General features: G+C 39.8%; 1 protein-coding gene, 1 non-coding gene and 1 pseudogene across 4 annotated transcripts in view; 2 read left to right on the forward strand and 1 right to left on the reverse strand.

Annotated features, from left to right (window-relative positions):
• Positions 1-19259, reverse strand: part of SEPT11 (septin 11) — a 118167-nt gene that overhangs the window by 29636 nt on the left and 69272 nt on the right. The window contains exons 8-10 of one of the 3 annotated variants that reach the window (XM_025043793.1): positions 14283-14415; positions 12688-12875; positions 3905-4331 (exon numbers count right to left, since the gene is read on the reverse strand). In XM_025043793.1, coding sequence (XP_024899561.1) covers positions 4328-4331; positions 12688-12875; positions 14283-14415 — 325 coding nt within the window. In that variant the 3' untranslated portion in view covers positions 3905-4327. Of the gene's footprint in view, positions 1-3904; positions 4332-5471; positions 9251-12687; positions 12876-14282; positions 14416-19259 lie in introns of those variants that run through there. The other 2 variants (XM_006907630.3, XM_025043792.1) reach the window with 2 other exon arrangements.
• Positions 18148-18266, forward strand: LOC112476379. Its single transcript, XR_003045049.1, has one exon. It is a non-coding gene; the product is annotated as a 5S ribosomal RNA (ribosomal RNA).
• Positions 18394-18512, forward strand: LOC112476362 (annotated as a pseudogene).

Consider the following 19259-nt stretch of genomic DNA (forward strand, 5'->3'; position numbering starts at 1 on the left):
TACATACCTAGATTTTCAAGCTTTTTAATTTACTTTTGAAACAAAGTTGTGCTTGTGCATTACTGCCCACAGCAGCAGTAATGTGATTAAGTCACTGATGCTCGGGGAGCTTACATTCGTTTTTAAGGTAGTCGGTTCATTTCCAACTGGAAAGGGAAGATACTGTGCCAAATGTTCACACAACCATCCTGGGAGGTAGCATGGCTGGTGGACATTAGCTAGTTGGGGGTTAGAGAATTGTCCAGTGCCAAATAGCTAAGAATTTTTAACAAGGTTCAAGTTTTAACTCATTTCAAATCTATCCCTTCTAATTGATAACATGAACTTTTGTCTAACATGTAATTGATACTTCTGAAGCCTCCAAAATTCTTGAAATTCGCCTTTAAACTGTTAATAGGACGTGTCCTATGCCTGTTAATGTTTTGAACTTTGGCCACTAGATGATGCTTCTAGGAAAATGAAGCATGTTAAGTTTCTGGGAGAAACGGTTGTTTGGGCGGAGCAGTTGAACACGTTAGGCAATACATCATTTGTAGTTACAAGTGCACATCACTTAAGGCACAGGAATCTGCATGGAGGACTGGGAAAATGAGCAAGATCTGCCATGGTATGGGGCTGATGGTGGCTAGATAGGTCTCATACCAAAGAGAAAAAACCTCAAAAGTTTTATAAATTAAAACCTTGATGCTGTCCCTTGTAGTTGGATTTGATAAATCATTAGGTCAGAAACGAAGTGCAAGCTTATGTAGCACAGCTTGCATCGGGGAATTAGAATGAAAGCTTTCCTTCATAGAGTTGTTTTTATGACATACTGATATGTAAGACACGTGTAAGACATAACTCCGACATAGCTAGATTATTGAAAAGGTGTGATAAGTAACTAAGAATGTCTATCAGAGAAATATGAGAAGAGCTCACTCCTCTAGTTCCCAGGAGCTTCTGAGTTAAGGATTAAGTGAGAACCTCTCCCAGAATTGTTGACCTTACTGTGTTACACCACAGTGGGGCAATAGAAAAGCGTAGGCCCAGTGAACTGGTTTCTCATTTCTCAGAAACAGCTTTTAGGCTAGAGGATACTGCAGAATGAAGGGCAACCTTAAGCAACCACTGGAAAGCAACTGAGGATGGGGGTGGGCTTTTGCTTTACCAGACTACAATCTATCTTCAGCACCTTAGCATTGAAAGGGCTTACCTTTTCTTTTACTCCAAAAATTTGCTGTGCTTATTAGGTATTCGGAGAGAAAGTGCAATTCACAGTTCATGGCTATATCCCCCGCACCTAATGTAGGTCTAGTGCAGTATACAGAATAAAGTATTAGGAAAGAGAGTGGGTGTGTGGAAGTGGATGGATGGATGTGAATAAAAGGCAAAGAGAGCTAGAATTGCAACTCTTCAGGGGTCTGAAAACATCATGCAGAGAATGCATGGTTGAACCAAGCTTTTTGTAGAATGTTATTCTGCACCCTCCCCCCATAAAGAGTTTTTTTTTTGTGTGGGACAGAGACCAACCTCTTAACAGCCGCCACCTCTAAGCGTCACATTTTGGAAGTTTCCACGGTGAACTGAGTGAGATGCCATTCAACTCACAGCCCTGCAAGTACATAACCGATTTCAGTCGGTGTGAAATCATTTGTACCTCACCTGGATGTTCCATTAACAACCAAGAGATCTCATTTATATAGTTACTTGTCAGAACAGGAAGGTTGGAAAGGGAGGTAAGTGGATACCTAGACTCAAAACTAGCCTTCAAACTAACACATTCAATCCCTTCATCAACCCTGGGAGTCCCAGAGGTTGATCTGAAAGCCAGGTGGTATCAGAAGGACTAAATGCCCTGCTCTCATGAATTCAAGTACAAAGATGTTCAAAGTGAGCCACGTCGCTATCACTGTCAGTCTCTAGGGTGGAAAGGACAGTAATCTACCAAGCAAAAGGCTTTGTGTACTAACATTATTTGCATACAGTGAAAATTATGTACGTTTAGATATCTAGAACTGTTTACCCAAAAACCAGGCCAATGATAGGCAAAAAACTTAACTAAAATAAGGTTTCATTTGATAGGTAGGTAGTTGATGGGGAAAAAAGGTGGGCCAAGCAAGTTAAGATGATGATCTAATTTTATCTGCCCCAGCTCAGTGCGCAGTGATTCAGATCAGATCTCTATACAAGTGCTGTGCTAGTCTCAAGTAGACCATCTAGCCCACACTTGTAGCAATAAAGCAGTCTGTATTTGAAATCAGGTAACATATATTTTCAAAGACAATGGAAAATAAAAAGCTATTGCCTGTTATCCATGAAAATAGGTTTGAATGGCTCAATTTTCCTTCTCCACAGTCTACCTTGGGATAAGCAAACTTTTATTATTGATAATTAGCCCCAGATGATTTCATCTAAGTTGGTCAGCCTGGAGAACTTGAGAACCTACCAGTTCAACACCTGAGCAAAGAAACCACTTGAAGTAAAATACCCTATCAGTGGAGAGATGGCAGTGCATTTGACCAGTGGCGTCCATGATCAGCTTTCCCTAGGTGACTGAACAGATGTCAACCTACTTATAATAGTCTGTTCCCCCGGACCCCTCCCATTAAGATGATTACTATTATACTTCTTTTAACCTGGGGATTAAAAAGGGGTGAAAGGGGATTAGTAACAATAGACTACACATTTATCTACTTAAAATAATCCTGGCTAATTTGATTTTTAAATATTGCTCAAAAATGTCTACAATCTGATGCAGAATTTGTTTTTAAAATGAATGATAGGGTAAAGTTGATATTCAAATAAAAATGAGTTTAAAAATAAAACCAATTTTTGTACTTAGTGATTACAGTGGTCTCACGCACAATAGATTAATTGATATAGTTGGTCATGCTCTGGCATCAGTTGAGTCAGTATCCACCCATCCACTACCCAAACTACTGGTCACATCACTAGCAGATTTCTATCCTTACAGATTATACTGGAGGTGACAGCTCTTGACTCATTTTGATCATGTAATGGCTCAGACAAATCTATTGCATTTAAAAAGTCATAGTGTCTAAGTAAAGAAAGCTTCTTGCCAGCATGCTCATGCAAGTGCTCTAAATCAGGGGTCCCCAATCCTCAGGCCAAGGACCAGTACCAGTCCCTGGCCTGTTAGGAACGGGGCCGCACAGCAGGAAGTGAGCAGTGGGCGATCAAGCAAAGCCTCATCTGTATTTGCAGCCACTCCCCAGCACTAGCATCGCCACCTCAGATCATTAGGCATTAGATTCTCATAGGAGCACCTGTCCCTCGTGCCAAAAGAGTTGGGGACTGCTGCTCTAAATAACATTTTCTCAAGAAGCAAATGATTCAAGAGGCAGGACTGTTGCTTCACCATTTCACCTTTCGGCAGGAACCTATGTCACTATTCTTAAACAGGGGACACTCCTAAAGATCTTCACCCAAAGCAACTCATGCCACCAAAAGTATTTTTGTGACCCACCTACAATGGGGCTGAAAAAAGATGGAAATAAGCAAAGACTAGACAAGTAATGAAATTAAAAGGTAACTTAAAATGTATGTTCATGCTCTAAAATATAAACATTTGAAAATTGTCCTTTGACTATGAAAACTGCCACTGAGAGGTGACTGCTAATAAAGTAATCTAGCTCGTCACAATGGGGTCAGCACGAGAAATTAGATTCGACTGGCAGAGTGTGTGTGTGTGTGTGTGTGTGTGTATTGAGTGTATATTAAGTGATTTTTTTTTTTCTTGCAGACATAGTGGAGAAAGCTACCTGGGTGACTCTGAGAAGACAATGTGGACCAGAACCACTGCTAATGACACTTGTCTGGGACAGGATATGTACTTGCTTGGGTTCATTTCCCATGGTCCAAAACACAACTCAGGACACAAGGTAAAGCAGAGCTCCACAATAAATAAAGATGCAGAAAAGTATTTTAAGATACCTTTAAATATAAATTGAGTCCCAGAGGCTGAAAAGTCATCTACCCAATACTGGCACACATTAAAGAGGATTAAGACTTGTAGGCCAAACCCCAGTGACAGCAAAGGGATTTTTTTTGTGTGTCTCTGAGATGAGGAGAGCACTGTAAACAGAATTCTGTGACTGAAACTTCACTTAAATTTCCCCTTGAGGTTAAAACTAGCCTAATTTTGATAACAAAACTAAGTTTGAATAACATAAAACAACTGCCTAACTGGAAAATTTTTTCCCCCCAAACAATTCCAAACCCAAAACAATTTATATAAGGGATGCAGGTAACAGAAAAAGTCAAAACAACAATGGTTCCTGAATTTAAAGGAAGGGATGCCCACTTCTCTCTCTCAAGAGGCAGATGGTCAGCTGAAAAATAAAAACATTGTATCAATAGAACACTCTAAATTAAAAAAAAAAAAAAATGCAGCCATCTTTGTTCATGCAATACCAAATTAAGATTCTCAAACTTCAAAACAACCCATAAAACTAACGAAAAGGAAGGAAAACGTTGCCCAGATCTTAAGACCTGATTGATGGCTGAGGGTCCTGAGGGGGCTGTTCAGAATGTCGTTCATGGGACAGAGAGGTCTGGAGTTAACATGAGATCAAGTTTGTGGGTTCTGGAGGTGAGGGCCACCTCAGACCAGGGAACATGCTGTCTTCAGTCCGTAACTTCTTGGATTAGCAGCTTCAAGAACAAGGCAGCTAAGCTAAAGGATCCCAATAGAAGGCTACCTAGGGTCTTGGTTCAAGTTCTGTTTCACTGAATTTCCTTTTAAGTAGTGTTAAGTATTACTGTTTTTGGTAGTGAAAAGTCACTTTAGTAACCACTATAGGTAGTGGTTTGTAAACAGACATTGACAAGTACAAACAGCAGAGCAATATTTGACCCAGACTTTAAAAGAAAAGGAGGCGATGGTGGTAATGAGGTAACTCTTCCCCAACACGTGTGAACAGACAGCTCCTGCTCTTCTAATGCTTTATGTCCATTAGGAGAGAGTAGGGCTTGTCAACAGGATGGTTACATAAAGAAGAAGCTACAGAAGAGAAAAAAGAAAAGTTCAGATTCAAATTTGATTCATAAAGGCTTAAAAAAAAGGAGTTTCTTTACAATGAACTGTGAAAGAACAGCAGTGTGTCAGTTAAAGGGACAACTTCCCTGAGCACGGCCTTGAGCAGCAGCAGCGGTGACAGCAGAGGCTGGGGAAGAGGAGGATGCCTCAGCTGGACCTAGAGGCAGTGGGGTGACGGGGAACACTAATCAGGACAGAAGGGTACGGGAAAAGGGGAGAAAGGTGGCAGACACAGCAAGTAAAGTACAGGACACCACATGGTTAAGTGTCTTGGAGAAATTGGTACCACCCAGATGGTAGCATTTGACGTCCACCAGACAAGGCTGGAAAGCACGAGGCTCTTTCTTACCTATTTCTTTTATCCGACATAATCAGCACGGGTACATATGCATATCAAACAGTGATTAAAAAGAACTCACAAAAGGGCACACAATGTTTGGGTAAAAATATATTTTCCCCCACTTTATGTCTTGGCACTAGTGATATATGCATAGATTACCTGTCCACCACTCTCCTACCTTAACAGACACAAAATTACTGAGCATGTTTGCTAAGTGATTACTTTCATACTTGAAAAATGATAGGCTTCACATTAATACAATTATTTTAGTTTAAAAAAAAAAGTCTAACATGCAGCTTACAAATATGACAATTCTGCATTAACACTGAAAGTAGATTACACAAGTTTTAGAAACACATCGGTTATTTTCAAACAGCAAAATGACAATGATCTACAACTACAATTTAAGGCATATCAGCATATTTTAAAATTAAGAAATAGACAAAGTTCTAATGCTGTTCACAGCTTAATTTTCAATTTATTTAAAAAATTCCCTTCATACCTACATACAATCTAGACTTTGTAGGTTACCATTTCCACTAAAGAGTCAGTCATCAAATATGCATCAATGAAACCTAAACTTCTGGAAGTTGAGACTTGACAATATTAGACACTTGCAAATGGCAAAGCAAAGAGATCTGAATGGACAGTTTTGGTAGGACCACACAGAGACAGTATGATGTGGGTTGGTAACAGCTGAAAAACCTGATTCAACAGTCTGTATGTGAAACACTTATGGATATGTCAAGAAAGTGAGGAAACCAAGTCTATTTGAGGTGCACGAGATATGAAGAATAAGTGTTATTGCTGGTGAGATTACAAAGCAGAGAAAGAAGAGAATAAGTAACCTGTGTCCAGTTTCATGATGAATGTTCCCCTGGTTAAGATGCCTTTTCTGGACCAAACTTTGACCAATTAATAAAGAGCCTAAGCTGGAAAACATAGTCTCTGAACAGCCAATAAATTCTCATCAATGTTTTTCCATCACGTCCTATTACCTACACAAGGGTTATGGGTATCTAAAGTCTGAAAGGAGCAAAAAGATGGTCATTATGGTTGAACAAAAGATGTAAAGAGGTCAGCTAGAGCTGTCTAGCCAAAATGGAGGAAAAAAAAAAAAAAAAAGCCAGCAATTAGCATGGGGGCAAGACCAAAAAATTAAGTAGTCCTAGAGACAACCTAGCATAAAAAATTTTTTCCTCTTGATCTTCTCCAGGTGGAAGGCAATGGTTTCTCATTCTAGCTTTATTTACGGAGTCAGAACCACGGGCCCCTGTAACATCCAATGACACTCACAATGCTGTGTAGAACACAGACTGGGATTAGTAATTTCTGACTTCCATACTGATATCAAGGGAAAATTGAATTTATGGGTTTCTTGTGAAAAAGATATAAATGTGGCCATTTTAAATATATTTAGTTTTTATTTTTACACCAAAAGCTACTCAAACCATTACCTCCCTACCCCCACCCCTCCAAAAAGAAAACAGTCCATCTATCCCATTTCTCTAATTTTAAAAAGTCAAAGATCTCAAAGGTTTCTTACTAGCGTACTTACATGCAAAGGCGAAAGCACATCCAATTAGATTTGAGGGTATCATTTATTCCGTGCAGAGCCAAGGACTACTGTGAAAAAAGGCACAGATACAGAAAGAAGAGAAGAGCAGCAATAACAAACTAAACAGGGCCTGGAGCAGGGACAGAAAAAAGTTCAGAAGCAACACATTTTTTAAAAAGCTTCTATATTCTCTATATTTCTTTTGAAGTTTTATTCCCTGACTCTCCATGTGATTTATTTTACTGTGAAAATTTTAATGGAAAAAAAAATCAATTAATAATCTTGGAATCAAAAAGTCAGCTGGATGCCTTTCATGGCTAAGCTTTAGTATGATAATTTAAAATGACAATTTTAAAGTGATGCATTTTTAGAATTTAAAAGTGTATTTTCTCTTTCAAGGCACAAAAATGCTCACACAAGCAATGGTTGGGACAAGCATACAACACAAGTATTCAGGCTTTTGTCTGGTGCACAACATATATGAGCAAATTCAGCCCATGGTTAGAATCAGCATGCCATCTAATATTTGGCTGCTCCATAGCTAGCATCACACTAGAATCATTAAAAAACAGAAGCAAAAACAAAAGCTTTGGTCCAGTTTCTCCTAAACCTGTCTTTATATCACTATTGCTGTTCCTGATGTGCAGTTTCTAGCCCAGCTTAGTTTGGGCTTCCGTGAAACTGATTTCTTACTTTGCCTAATTAAGCCTAAATCAGTTCATGGAAGACCATTGCTTCTTTCCCCTAAGAGTATGGCTGAGGATGAAGAGAAGGGAAAAATAAGTTTTTACTGGAATCAACTAGAGACTTAATATTTTTAAGAAGTTGTGTGTGTGTGTCAGGGGAGGTACAGTGTATTCTGTCCTATTTCCTTAATGTATAACTGAAGGCCTGAAGGAAATGCAGAAGTGAAATATCGGGTTCATGAGAAATGTTATTCTTTCAAGGAAGAAACAGATCTTAGAGTTAGAAAGCTGGGAGGATCTTGGTAGAGGGGGGAAAAAAATCAAGAAAAAGAAAGGATAAGCTGCACAAAGGAACACAGAAAAGAGATTAAATATGCCCTTTTCCATACAAATTTGGGGTATAGTCCATGTCCTGGCACCTGAGTAACTCCTAATCTTCATTGATGGGGTTATAGGTCTTGGGCATAATGACAGGAAAGATGAGGAAATTCCTTCAAGACACATGGATTTGAAAAACCAGCTGCTCAATTTCTTCTTCTCTTTATTGACAAACATCGAAAGGACTCTGTGCAAGGAAGTTAGATGTGAAGTCGAATTTCTATTTTCTTTGAATCATAGGTTTGTGTAATTTCTACCTGAAATTGACAAATTTGTGCTGCACAGCTTATAGCAAATTTTCTATTTGAAAGGTTTCTGAAAATTTCCTCCTGATGATTACTGAAAAATGTTATTAGAAATAATGATATCCTGGCCTCAGTCACTAGGTTCCCCTTCCCAGCCCAGTGAGAGCAAATTTAGGTGTTTTTATAAGACTGCTAATTACAGGTAGTAAGTAGGTTGTGGAAAGCCTATCATCCTTGGTAGACTCTTCTACTAAGCAATGTTGTACTATCCAACCTTCGAGACTGCTATCTGTGAGAGGATCAGGGTTGCACTGATGAAAGTGAACATAATCATAGTTTATTACAGTCTAACTTGGCCCGAATTTAAGAGATAGGGTTCAGACAAATTTTTAAAGCCATAAGATGAGATGGTCAGTCTGAAGAGACCCACATACCACGCCAAATAATATTATAATAATAAGTCCATGCAGGTGTAAAAGTCATATAAAGCTTACTTACTCTTCTGCCTATGAACAAAGCTACCTTGGGTTTGCAGCAGGTGGGGAGAAGAGACAGAATAAGTTCAGGGCTTTTGCCATCATGGATATGAATAATCGAGAAAAGTTGTCATGATTATTCAGGTTTATAGTTCAGCTGCTACGGTGAGTTTTCCTGTCAGACTTACATGTAGCAATGTACCCTCCTTCCCTCAGTCCAAAGCAACATACAAGTAACAGGCATGCTTCCTGCTGCCACTGTGAACAGGCATAAAAGGCAAATCATTTACTTTCCAGAAACAAAGTCTAGCTGCACATAATTTTTGCTGTTATTCCCTTGTTCTGTCATTTTCTACTACCCAACAACATTCAGCAAAATGAGTTAATAATAGTTATTGGTGTCTGGGGAAGGGTAAAAACAAAACAAAAAAAAAACAAAAGGACACAGATGGCAGAGATACAATATTACTGCAAAAGCAGGTGAATGCGGGACCATCCTTGGCTTGCCAGGCTTTATGTGAAGCTTGCACTGCAAGTTAAAAAACAAAACAAAAAAGTTAGAAATAATAATAAATAAAAAGAGAAAGGAAAATTAGGAGCGCCAGCACCAGCATTCGGTGACAGTGAATGCTCATGCAATGATTATGGAATTGACAGAAAATAAAACCAAAAATTTGAGTGAGCTATTCTACATGACAAGCAAAAGCAACATTTTAATATTGAATTAAAGAACACGTGGTTAGTTTCCATTTGCATGTAATTTAGAATTCACAAGTGACTTCTTGAAAGCACTACATGTTCTAGTAGAAGGATTTACTGTTTGGTTTTCATTTTCTCCAGTAACACAAAACCATTATCTGTTAGATTTGGGCATCACACCAGTACTGAATAGGAACTACATTTTCCATTTTTGAGCTGCTGGAGTCAGAGAATAAATATACTATAAATGACTCTGAACCATTAACTTGGAGAATGGAATACAGTGGATGGAGGACATGCTATTAATCTACTTGGAAAGGAAAGAAAAAAAAGGACAGTCATTACATAGTTACAGCTACAGTAATACCAGAGCCTTCCCCCTCTTGCAGGTCCAAGGGAGTGCCAAATCGGAGATCCACATGTCTAACTGTAGGTAAGTCCAAAACATGCAACTTCATTTCTTAGCAAGAATCAAATTATTATTATTATTTTTAAAGATGAGTGGATGATTATGTAAACTATAGATATCAGAAGCCAGGTACAGTTGTAAAATGATGGATTTTAAAACTTTCTTTTGGGATGGATGCATCTTAACCAGTGAATGCCTGCTGGCAGTTGTGCAAAGTTTTCAGAAAAGATGAACACCGTCTACTGAACAACTTACCCTTGGGCAGTCCTACCACTGTGGTGTAGCCGCAAACAAGGAAAGTGACTTGGTGGCCAGAGATGGCAGGAGGTAGGTTCCAGCTAATGGCAATGTCAGGGTTAGTTCTACTTTGTAATCTTAGGAAATGTTTTATGTTCTCATGCCACTACAGGTCAAGGAGAAGTATAAAACCTTACCTACGTTAAAAAGGGAGCATGTCATTAAATTAGGGGAAAAAAAAAACAGAATTTAAAGCTATTAGAAAAACTAAGTTAAGCTCTGAGATGGAAACATACTTGGTGAAAAACAAGCATCTCTCTTTATATTTTTTCCTTAGAATAAGCCAGCTCCTAAGTGGCATGTGTGGCGACTCCAGCATCTCCTCCATGATGAGGAAAGGGTCTTCCGTTTATTTTCAAAGTGCTGCTCTGGTTACCCTGGTTACTGTCTTTCTGTGGTCCTCTCTAACCAAAACTCTCCACTGACAGTTGTTTTCACTGTTCAAATGGGAAAGTGTGGAAAAGGGCAAGAACCTAGAAGAGGTTACCAAAAATATGTGCCACTGTCAGGCACAAAACCTAGTGACTATTGTGCACCAAATTAAGTCTAATTCCATTAATAATAAATGAGAAGGTATAAATAAGGCTAAAATAGAACTCACACATACTTTACATAATCTGAAAAGCATTATACATTTCTAAGGCCCAAGGTTGGAAAGAAAATAACCTAAAATGTTCAAAAGGGCAAGGAAAAACCTCCCTACACTGTTACTAGAAGTCTGTTACTAGAGAGACTTTTTAATGTGGAGGCACAATACTGATCAGCTCTTGGAATTTTTATTGCTTAAAGGCACAACCAGTATACATGAAATATCCTCAGAACATTGCTGGTCTTTTAAAAACATTTTTAGTTCTAAAATATGTACCTTTATGTACTTCAGTGCTTCAGGGTAAGAAAAACGTGACTTTGGGTCTCCTAAGCTGTGAGTCAGCAGCTTTTTCTGTTTCATTCATGCCTATAGATGTGTACACATACACACACACACACACACACACACACACACACACACACACACACACACACACACACACACATTTTTATCTTGGCTTAGTTTGGATCAACAAGGGTATGATGCCAAATGGCTTCCATTTTGTCTTCACTGGAAGAGTCACAGTAATCTCTGAATCTCTGCATGGGGAACGTCACCATTAGTGACAGATGCTTTCCCAATGTGCGTTGCTACAAAGTTCTTTCTTGAACTGGATTACAATCTAGGCAATTGTTCCTCTCAGAATCAATCCAGAATAACTAAAGTTTCAGCCCCTATAATCCTTTGATCATGCGGGTCTGTACCAACCCCATTAAAATCACATCTCACCTACATCAACTACTTTCTATTGCCTAGAAAATGTGCCTGCTTCTTTGCTCTCATTTTCTGACACATTTTCTGCTGTCTCAGAGCTTGTAAAGTTTGTAAAGTATAATTTAAAACTCTATCCACGTGTCGCTGTAGCGGTGCATTTTGATTTCTACCGTAGGTGACGTAATAGGATTCCTCAGGGGCGAGTCTGCGTGTTCACCCAGACTAAGCGAGCACCACGGTTGTGCTCACTTCCCTACGATGGGTCTCGATTACTGTGCAGACTTGACCCTGTTGGCTACATTTTTTAAGAATGTAGAATTCTCAGGATGAAGAGCAAGAATCCTGAAACACATTCTGAGTCACCTGTTGCCGCCCTAAGAGCACCGTGCATTAGACAGACAGCAGAGTGCAGCCGCCATGAGTTTGCCATCGGCCACCACAAAGGTTTTCTTCAAAGGTATCTTACTGACCACTGTGCTTCCTGTCAAACCAATAGTAATTGTCATAAAACTGCACTCTCTAGTCTCTAAGGTGATTTGATGTAGAGCTTCAAATCACAGAAGACTATCAGGAAAGCCCAAACCACTCACTGGATTTGGGTAGCTGTCACTGAGTATCATCGAAGTGACCAACACAAGAGCAGAATCTGAGCCTTTGGCACATTAAATCATGGCCATATTTAAAAATGTTTCCTTTTGTGTGTGGGTATAGGTTGTATTAAGAGTTGGTAGGGATGTCTTAAGTGGATGGGATTATGATACCATTTTCACAATAAAACAATTCATTATCTTGTTGAATTTAGAAGAAAACTAGTGGCCGCTTACAATCTTTCGCTCTGGGAATAATGACTGGCTTATCAAGCCTTACAACACAGAATAGAAAAATAATTTTAACAATCATAATTTAGGATGCTTTTTATCAGGAGTCACGAGGATTGTCTCCAAAGAGTAGTGAAGAGAAATAAACTTTCTTCTCAAAGTCCTACTATTGGTGCAGAAGATGCTACTGGAGATGACAGGTTCCTCCAGCCCTGATTGCTTGATCATGTGGTCAAGTTTTATAAATTAATGTTAGTGTACCCTTTAGAAATACTTTAAAAACCTTTAGCCTCTTCCCTGCACTGTAGAGGAAATACTCGCTTTTTTATCTTTCTGGTAACAGACCAGTTTCTAGTCTGTAAATGGGAAAAGTAGAGACATACATGCAAGAGGAATAAATTGTTAGAGGGCCCCACTGCATGGGGGTGACACCCGCTTACTTTTTCTTGTCCTTGTCTTTCTTGGTTTGCTGGGCCCCAGACTGCTGGGCCTGGGACTGCAGTAGCTGCGCTGCTGTTTTCTTCTTCTGGAAATTGCTCACCTCCTCCTCCAGTTCCTTCTTCTTATCTTCCACTTTCTTCTTTTCTTCTTGGTGTGTCCGCTTTAGGAGGTCAAACTTCTCATGGAGCTGGAGAGAAAAAGAAGAGGACAAGCTTGGTGAAGGGAATGGAAAGTTTGCTGGCATAAGGTTACTTGGATCTGTTCGGAAGAAAGCCTGTGCCGTGATGCTGCATGTGCTTTAATTACAGAAGTGAAGTAGGGTCAGGTGCTCCTGGAGAAGCCAAGCCAAGATGGGAAGAACGCCCCTTGGAGCCCTATATACCTTTGAGACCTGGACCCCCTGGAATTAGAGGGAATCCTTGCATATTTTTTTAACATGAGTATATAATAAAAATATATACTCACTATAGAAAGCATAAAGAAGAAAATAAAAATCATTCATGCTTCTAATAAGAAATTCACCTTAGTAGTAAGAATAGTTCTTTATAAAATGTGTAATATACATGACTTAGAGACATACAAACTGACTACAGGTACACACACACACACACACACACACACACACACACACACTTCAAATAATATGTTGAGAAATTTCTGGCCCTTGAAAAATTGAATTTGGAAAATTATCACAATGCAGAAATAAAAACTGGAAGGGAGGGAGGAAAGAAGATATTCTTACTAGGTAATTCCAGATATTTGACCCAGTATTCACTTAGTACTCGAAGTCAACAGCAAATAAGGTTCAACTTTCCTTTCCCTGCAGCAAAACTGTGTTGAATGCTTAGCTATTTAAATAACCTCTAAGTTCAGTAGTCTCTATAAAGATAAATTAAAAGGGGACGGTAAGGAATTTAGACAATTTAGAAATTTAGACAATTTCATTTGGAAATATATTGTTCACTTGAGAGTCTCATTGTCTACCATCAGAGGCAAGTATATTACACATACTCTCTCTCAATGGGATTTATAGCAGAAATCCATGTGAATTTCTATGAAGTAGTTAATTTGACCTAGGCATGGGAACAAGATGGAGTCAGAGGGATGTTGGAGTAGAGAGTGCATGCCCACAAAGGGGTAAACATGAGCACAGACACGATGGTGTACAGAGACCATCACCCATCAGTGCTGAAGGGCCCTCCACTGTTTAGCTCACTGACAGACTAAAATAATAATAATAGTTCCAGGATCCGAAATCTCACATTTCAAGACCTGTAAACTGAAGAAATACTGAGCTACAAAAAACTTGGGACTAGGTCTGGAGACCTAAGATTTAGTTTCTAGTTTCAACTTTGCTATGAACTAGGTTCATGACTGCATAAATCACTTAACCTTTATGAATTTCAGTTTTGTCTTCTGTAAAATAGGGATAAGAATATATGACCTACTTTTCTTGCCAGGTTAGTGTGTCACACGTGTGATAAAATGTATGTAGAAAGTACACAGAACAGCATGAAGTCTTAGAAAATGTGAAGTATTAATAAAACATCTTATTTCTCTCCCTTGAAAGATGACAGACAGGGCGATGGCTTACTTCTTTCTCTGCCTCTTTAAGTTCAGCTTCTTTCTCTTTCACTCTCATAACAAACATTTGTCTCATTTCTTCTTCTTTCTTCTGAAGTTCTCCCAGAAATTCATTCCTTTTTGCTTCATATGTCTCCTGAAGACTATTCAAAAGCCACAAACAAGGACAGTGTCATGAAGTTGCATAATGAGAAATTTCAGTTCATAGAATTTCTACCCATCCTCTTCCAAAAAAAATAGATAAGGCTGCCACTTACCATATTAAATGACACAAAATGGCACTATTTTCTTTTAGCTACGTGGTGATCAGAAAGACAAGCACATCAAGAACCACGATGAAAGACAAGCACATCAATAACCACAATGCAGCACTAACAGGATGTCTCTTATTGGTCAAGTTTTACCCTGCACATATTCACACAAGGGAAAGCCTGGCTGGGCTGGCTGGTGCCTTTCAGATCAGCACACCAGGTAGACACTGAAGAAGATATAATTTAGAATTTTAGAAGACGGAGATGGTGTAATGCAGGGAGCGAAATGCATGGATACTGGAGCCACGCAGACCAGGGTTTAGATTCTGGCCACAGCAGCTTACTGACTGATCTTGGCAAGGGTACAGCCTCTAAGCCTCGATCCCCTCAGTATAAGATGTGGCTACAATAGCACTTACCTTCTAAGGATATGATTATGGGAAATAAATGTGGGCAAAGTGAAAAAAGCATTCAGTGCTTAACAAATATTACCCTCCCCCACTCATCTTCCTCTAGTCCCCAATTTAGAAAACAGACTCAATGAACCATCTAAAGAGACGAGAGTATATCTAAAGATATAGAAAATTGCTATTGTTCAAGTTTTATTACCAACTGTAAATAGAGCAGGGAAGAGTTTTATTTTAAAGCCTATCCTACTCTTGATTGTCTACAAAAATGAGAGTCCAATATTTTAAATGAAATGCTATGACTAAGCATCTCTAAGACAGAACAAATATATTTAGAGAAATGTCACCTTTGATAACACAACTTAAGGATACACACACCCACACCCATACCAACAGAGGAACACTTGCCAATATTTTGTAAGGTGCTATTTCTGTTTCTCCATTGCAGTTTCCCTAGAACAAGAGCTGTCACAGTAATATCAGTCTGCAGGATTATCCATCTTTACATGGACTAAATTCATGCAAAGTCCTCACTCCAAACTGCACAGCACCTCTGGATGATCTTAGGTATCACACAGAGCCACCCCAGCATTCACACTTGTCCTTTTAGGAGAAAAGGAACATTCAAATGGTGAGAGTACATGTGCATGTAGATATACAGAGAACTAAACAATTAGAAAATGTCTTAATTAGGATTGCTTCTGCTTCTATAATCAATGCTTTTGGTTGGTTAAGTTCTGCCCTTGAGAGTATCAGCACTACCTATTAAAGAACAATCACGTGTTTTCAGTTTTCAGAGGTATATTTAGCTTTCATACTATTTTATGAGACTAAAACAAGTATGGCCAATATTACTGTCAGCTAATACTAATAGCAACATTTGGACTTGAAAATTTAAGAAATATAGCCACACATAAAGAAATGTATTAATAATAGAATGATAAAATAATCCATGAATTTGATTTTGCTTGTTAGCATCAATAAATTCTTCATCACCATTAAATGAATCAGAAATTGTCCAAGGCAGAAGATGACTTTCCCTGCTATGAAATTTTGAGGGAAATTCGGTTTTTGATGATTTTAAAAAAATGAATACATCTCCTTTCTAACAAGCAGTGGGACACCTTTTATAGAAACATTACCAAGAAACACTACCCAAAATGTCTTCCAGAGATCATTAGTTTAGATCTTCAAAAAAAGGGGTTCCCAAATCAAGTGAGCTGAGCGAAAATGCTATGTCTGACCTCCCTTTAGAAGAGTCACGATGCACGGTGGCTCCCAAACCGGCAGCACATCAGGATCACCTCGGCATGTTGTATTGGACTTTTCTAAATACAGTTTCCTAACTCCACTCCCGGAAATCATAAAATCTTATTCCAAAGAGTCAAACTATAGTAAGTTATTTAGAAATAACTCAGAACAACCAAGGCATTCATGGAATCACACTCCCCAGGCACCTCTGCCAATTGAGTTGTAAACGAGACACCAGAAACTAATGCTTCTTCCAGTCCGTGAAAACAGCTCAGAAGGAGCGGGTTCTGTTATCCACTCATGGGTACCTAAAGTGATGTTATCTTTTGCAATTTTTAGTTCTTCCAATTTAATTTTTAATTGTAGTTACTAACACCCTTTTCTAAGTAAGAAATGAACAAATTTTCACAAGGTTTCAGGCTGGTTTGAAACTATCTTCTTTTCTCCTCACAGCCCCTTGGCAGAGGCAGGTTTTGCTCACTAAAGTCAGGGGAAGAGGAATGAGCATAGACACCTCAGTTCATCCTTTCTTTTGGTAATTCACACAACATAATTCTCCCCGCATTACCATCTCCTGGAATCATCTGGTGGAGGGCACACCAGAGTATAACACATCACTAGTGTTTATGGAGCAATTTACACGAGAAAATTCATTAATCCTTACAAAAAACCTGTAAGGTAGGCATTATCATCACCTCTCACTTTACAGATGGAGAAATCTGGACACAGAGGTGTTTAGTAATCTGTTCGGCTCACACAATGAGGAAGTGACAGAGCTGGGATCTGCATCCAGGCCCCCTAGCTCCCCTGGGAACTCTGCCTCCTGCACTGCACTGCACAGCTGCTGAACTGAGGCCTACGAGCTTCGAAAAATGAATGGGTCTCATGGGCCTGAAAACACTGTGCTCTCTTGAGAGAACAGTGGTAACTGTACCTTCTGTGACCTAAAAGGTAGAGTCAGGGAGAAGGTGGTGGTATTCTGAGATGAGGAAGGAGTGGTTCAGATAGGGACCGTTGGGCAAAAAACAATGGTCATCTCAGGAGAAAAGCAGGGACAAGGCCAGTCCCCCTTCACGTTTTAAATCCACTCCCTTCTTCTACTCCAAACACCAGACAGAAAGTGGGGTGTAGGGGCATGGTCCAGGGAGGGCATGGTACTATCCTGCCCATTATATAAAAAGTCCTTTTACTAAATCTGACTGTCCCTTGACCTAGCCCTGTTTCTTGTTCTATAGATACAAAACTGAGGCCCAGAGAGGTGGAGGAGCTGAGTAATAACAGGGCCAAGACTTATACCCAGACTGCTGACTCTTGCCCAGTGCTCTTCACCGCTGCCTGGACCTAAATGAAGGAGAGCGCCCAATGAATGAAAAATAATTCTACGACAAAATAAAGATAGCCTGCACCACAGAAAAACTATTTTCACCAGGTTTAATAACCACAAAATAGGCCTGCCTTTGTAGAGACTATTTTTTGGTCAACGCATTTCAAGGTTCAGTTAGCTAAACTTGTGCACACAAAAAGACATCCTCTACCTTGCCTCAGAAAGTGACATTTCATTTGATTGAAAAGGGCCAGTTTTACAAGCTCCAGGGCTCGACAAAATGATGCCAGCTTGGTTAGAAGTTAACTTCTCGGTTAGAAGCCTTTTTTAGGGTCTCCATTTGTTCCCACCAATGTTCTCACACATGACCACAGCATTTCACAGTAGCACTGTAACCAGGAGACCAGTCCGGACTTTATACCAAACTATCTTTAAAGCAATTCTAAGGAAAAAAAAAAAATCCTCCCACCCTAATGCAGCTCAGATCCAGGGGAAATGAGACTGCCGCATCGCACACAAGCTGCCTCGGGTGGTGACCGCCAGCCACCGAAGAGGAAAACGGTCTTTTCCAAGGACTTGTGGCCCCAGTCGGCAGAGGCACGAACCCAGACACACCTCACAGCTATATTAAGAAACTGCAAAGTCTACGGCCATGCCACCCTGAACAAGCCCGATCTCATCTGATCTCGGAAGCTAAGCAGGGTTGGGCCTGGTTAGTACTTGGATGGGAGACCACCTAGGAAGACCAGGTGCTGTAGGTGTTAAAAAAAGAAAAAAGAAAGAAAAGAGAGAAAAGAAAGGAAAAGGAAGAAAGGGAAAAAGAAAAGAAACTGCAAGGGCTCAGTCTGGACTAAGCAATCCTCTCCTGCACCAGGAGGTGGCGAGCCTGGCCTCGGCCATGCCACCCTGAACAAGCCCGATCTCATCTGATCTCGGAAGCTAAGCAGGGTTGGGCCTGGTTAGTACTTGGATGGGAGACCACCTAGGAAGACCAGGTGCTGTAGGTGTTAAAAAAAGAAAAAAGAAAGAAAAGAGAGAAAAGAAAGGAAAAGGAAGAAAGGAAAAAAGAAAAGAAACTGCAAGGGCTCAGTCTGGACTAAGCAATCCTCTCCTGCACCAGGAGGTGGCGAGCCTGGCCTGGCAGCCCTGCCTTCCACTTACAGCTCATGGAGCCAGGGCACCCTGCCCCAACACTGGCTCTGACGGAGCCTGGGCCTCTGCAAGGCCACTAATTCTACATTAATTTTGATATTTTCTCCTTTACATTTTGCCTCTTCATCTCCACCCATCAATGATGTGGGAAAATCTGTAAGAAATTTTCCATAAGTTATCCCCTTTCCTACTCATTTGTTGTTAGAATTGTACTGAATCACTGAAAGCTGGTAAGAGTGCTTCAAAAAATAAGAGCCTTGGGAAGTCAAATGTATTTGGCAAAAACGAATAATGAAACTTATAAGGAGCAGCCACACCCTTGTAAATGCCTGGACCGGGCTCGGTGCCCCTTTCAGCGTAATGGTTAAGAGCAGGCATTCAAAACTCACCCCTATCACTTCCTACTTGCAGGACCTTGGGCAGGTTTACACTTTCAGTGCCTTAAGTTCCTCATCTGTAGAATGAGGGTGATAATAATGACATCAACTACATCAGTTAGTTGAGATAATACAAATAAAGTGGTTATAGCAACGTCTGGCAATATATGCTATTTACCTGTCCCCGCCAGGTGCTTCCCTCCCAATATCTCAGTCCAATAGGCA

Source organism: Pteropus alecto, unplaced genomic scaffold (assembly GCF_000325575.1).
Source record: "Pteropus alecto unplaced genomic scaffold, ASM32557v1 scaffold161, whole genome shotgun sequence".
In the NCBI taxonomy this organism is placed as follows: domain Eukaryota; kingdom Metazoa; phylum Chordata; class Mammalia; order Chiroptera; family Pteropodidae; genus Pteropus; species Pteropus alecto.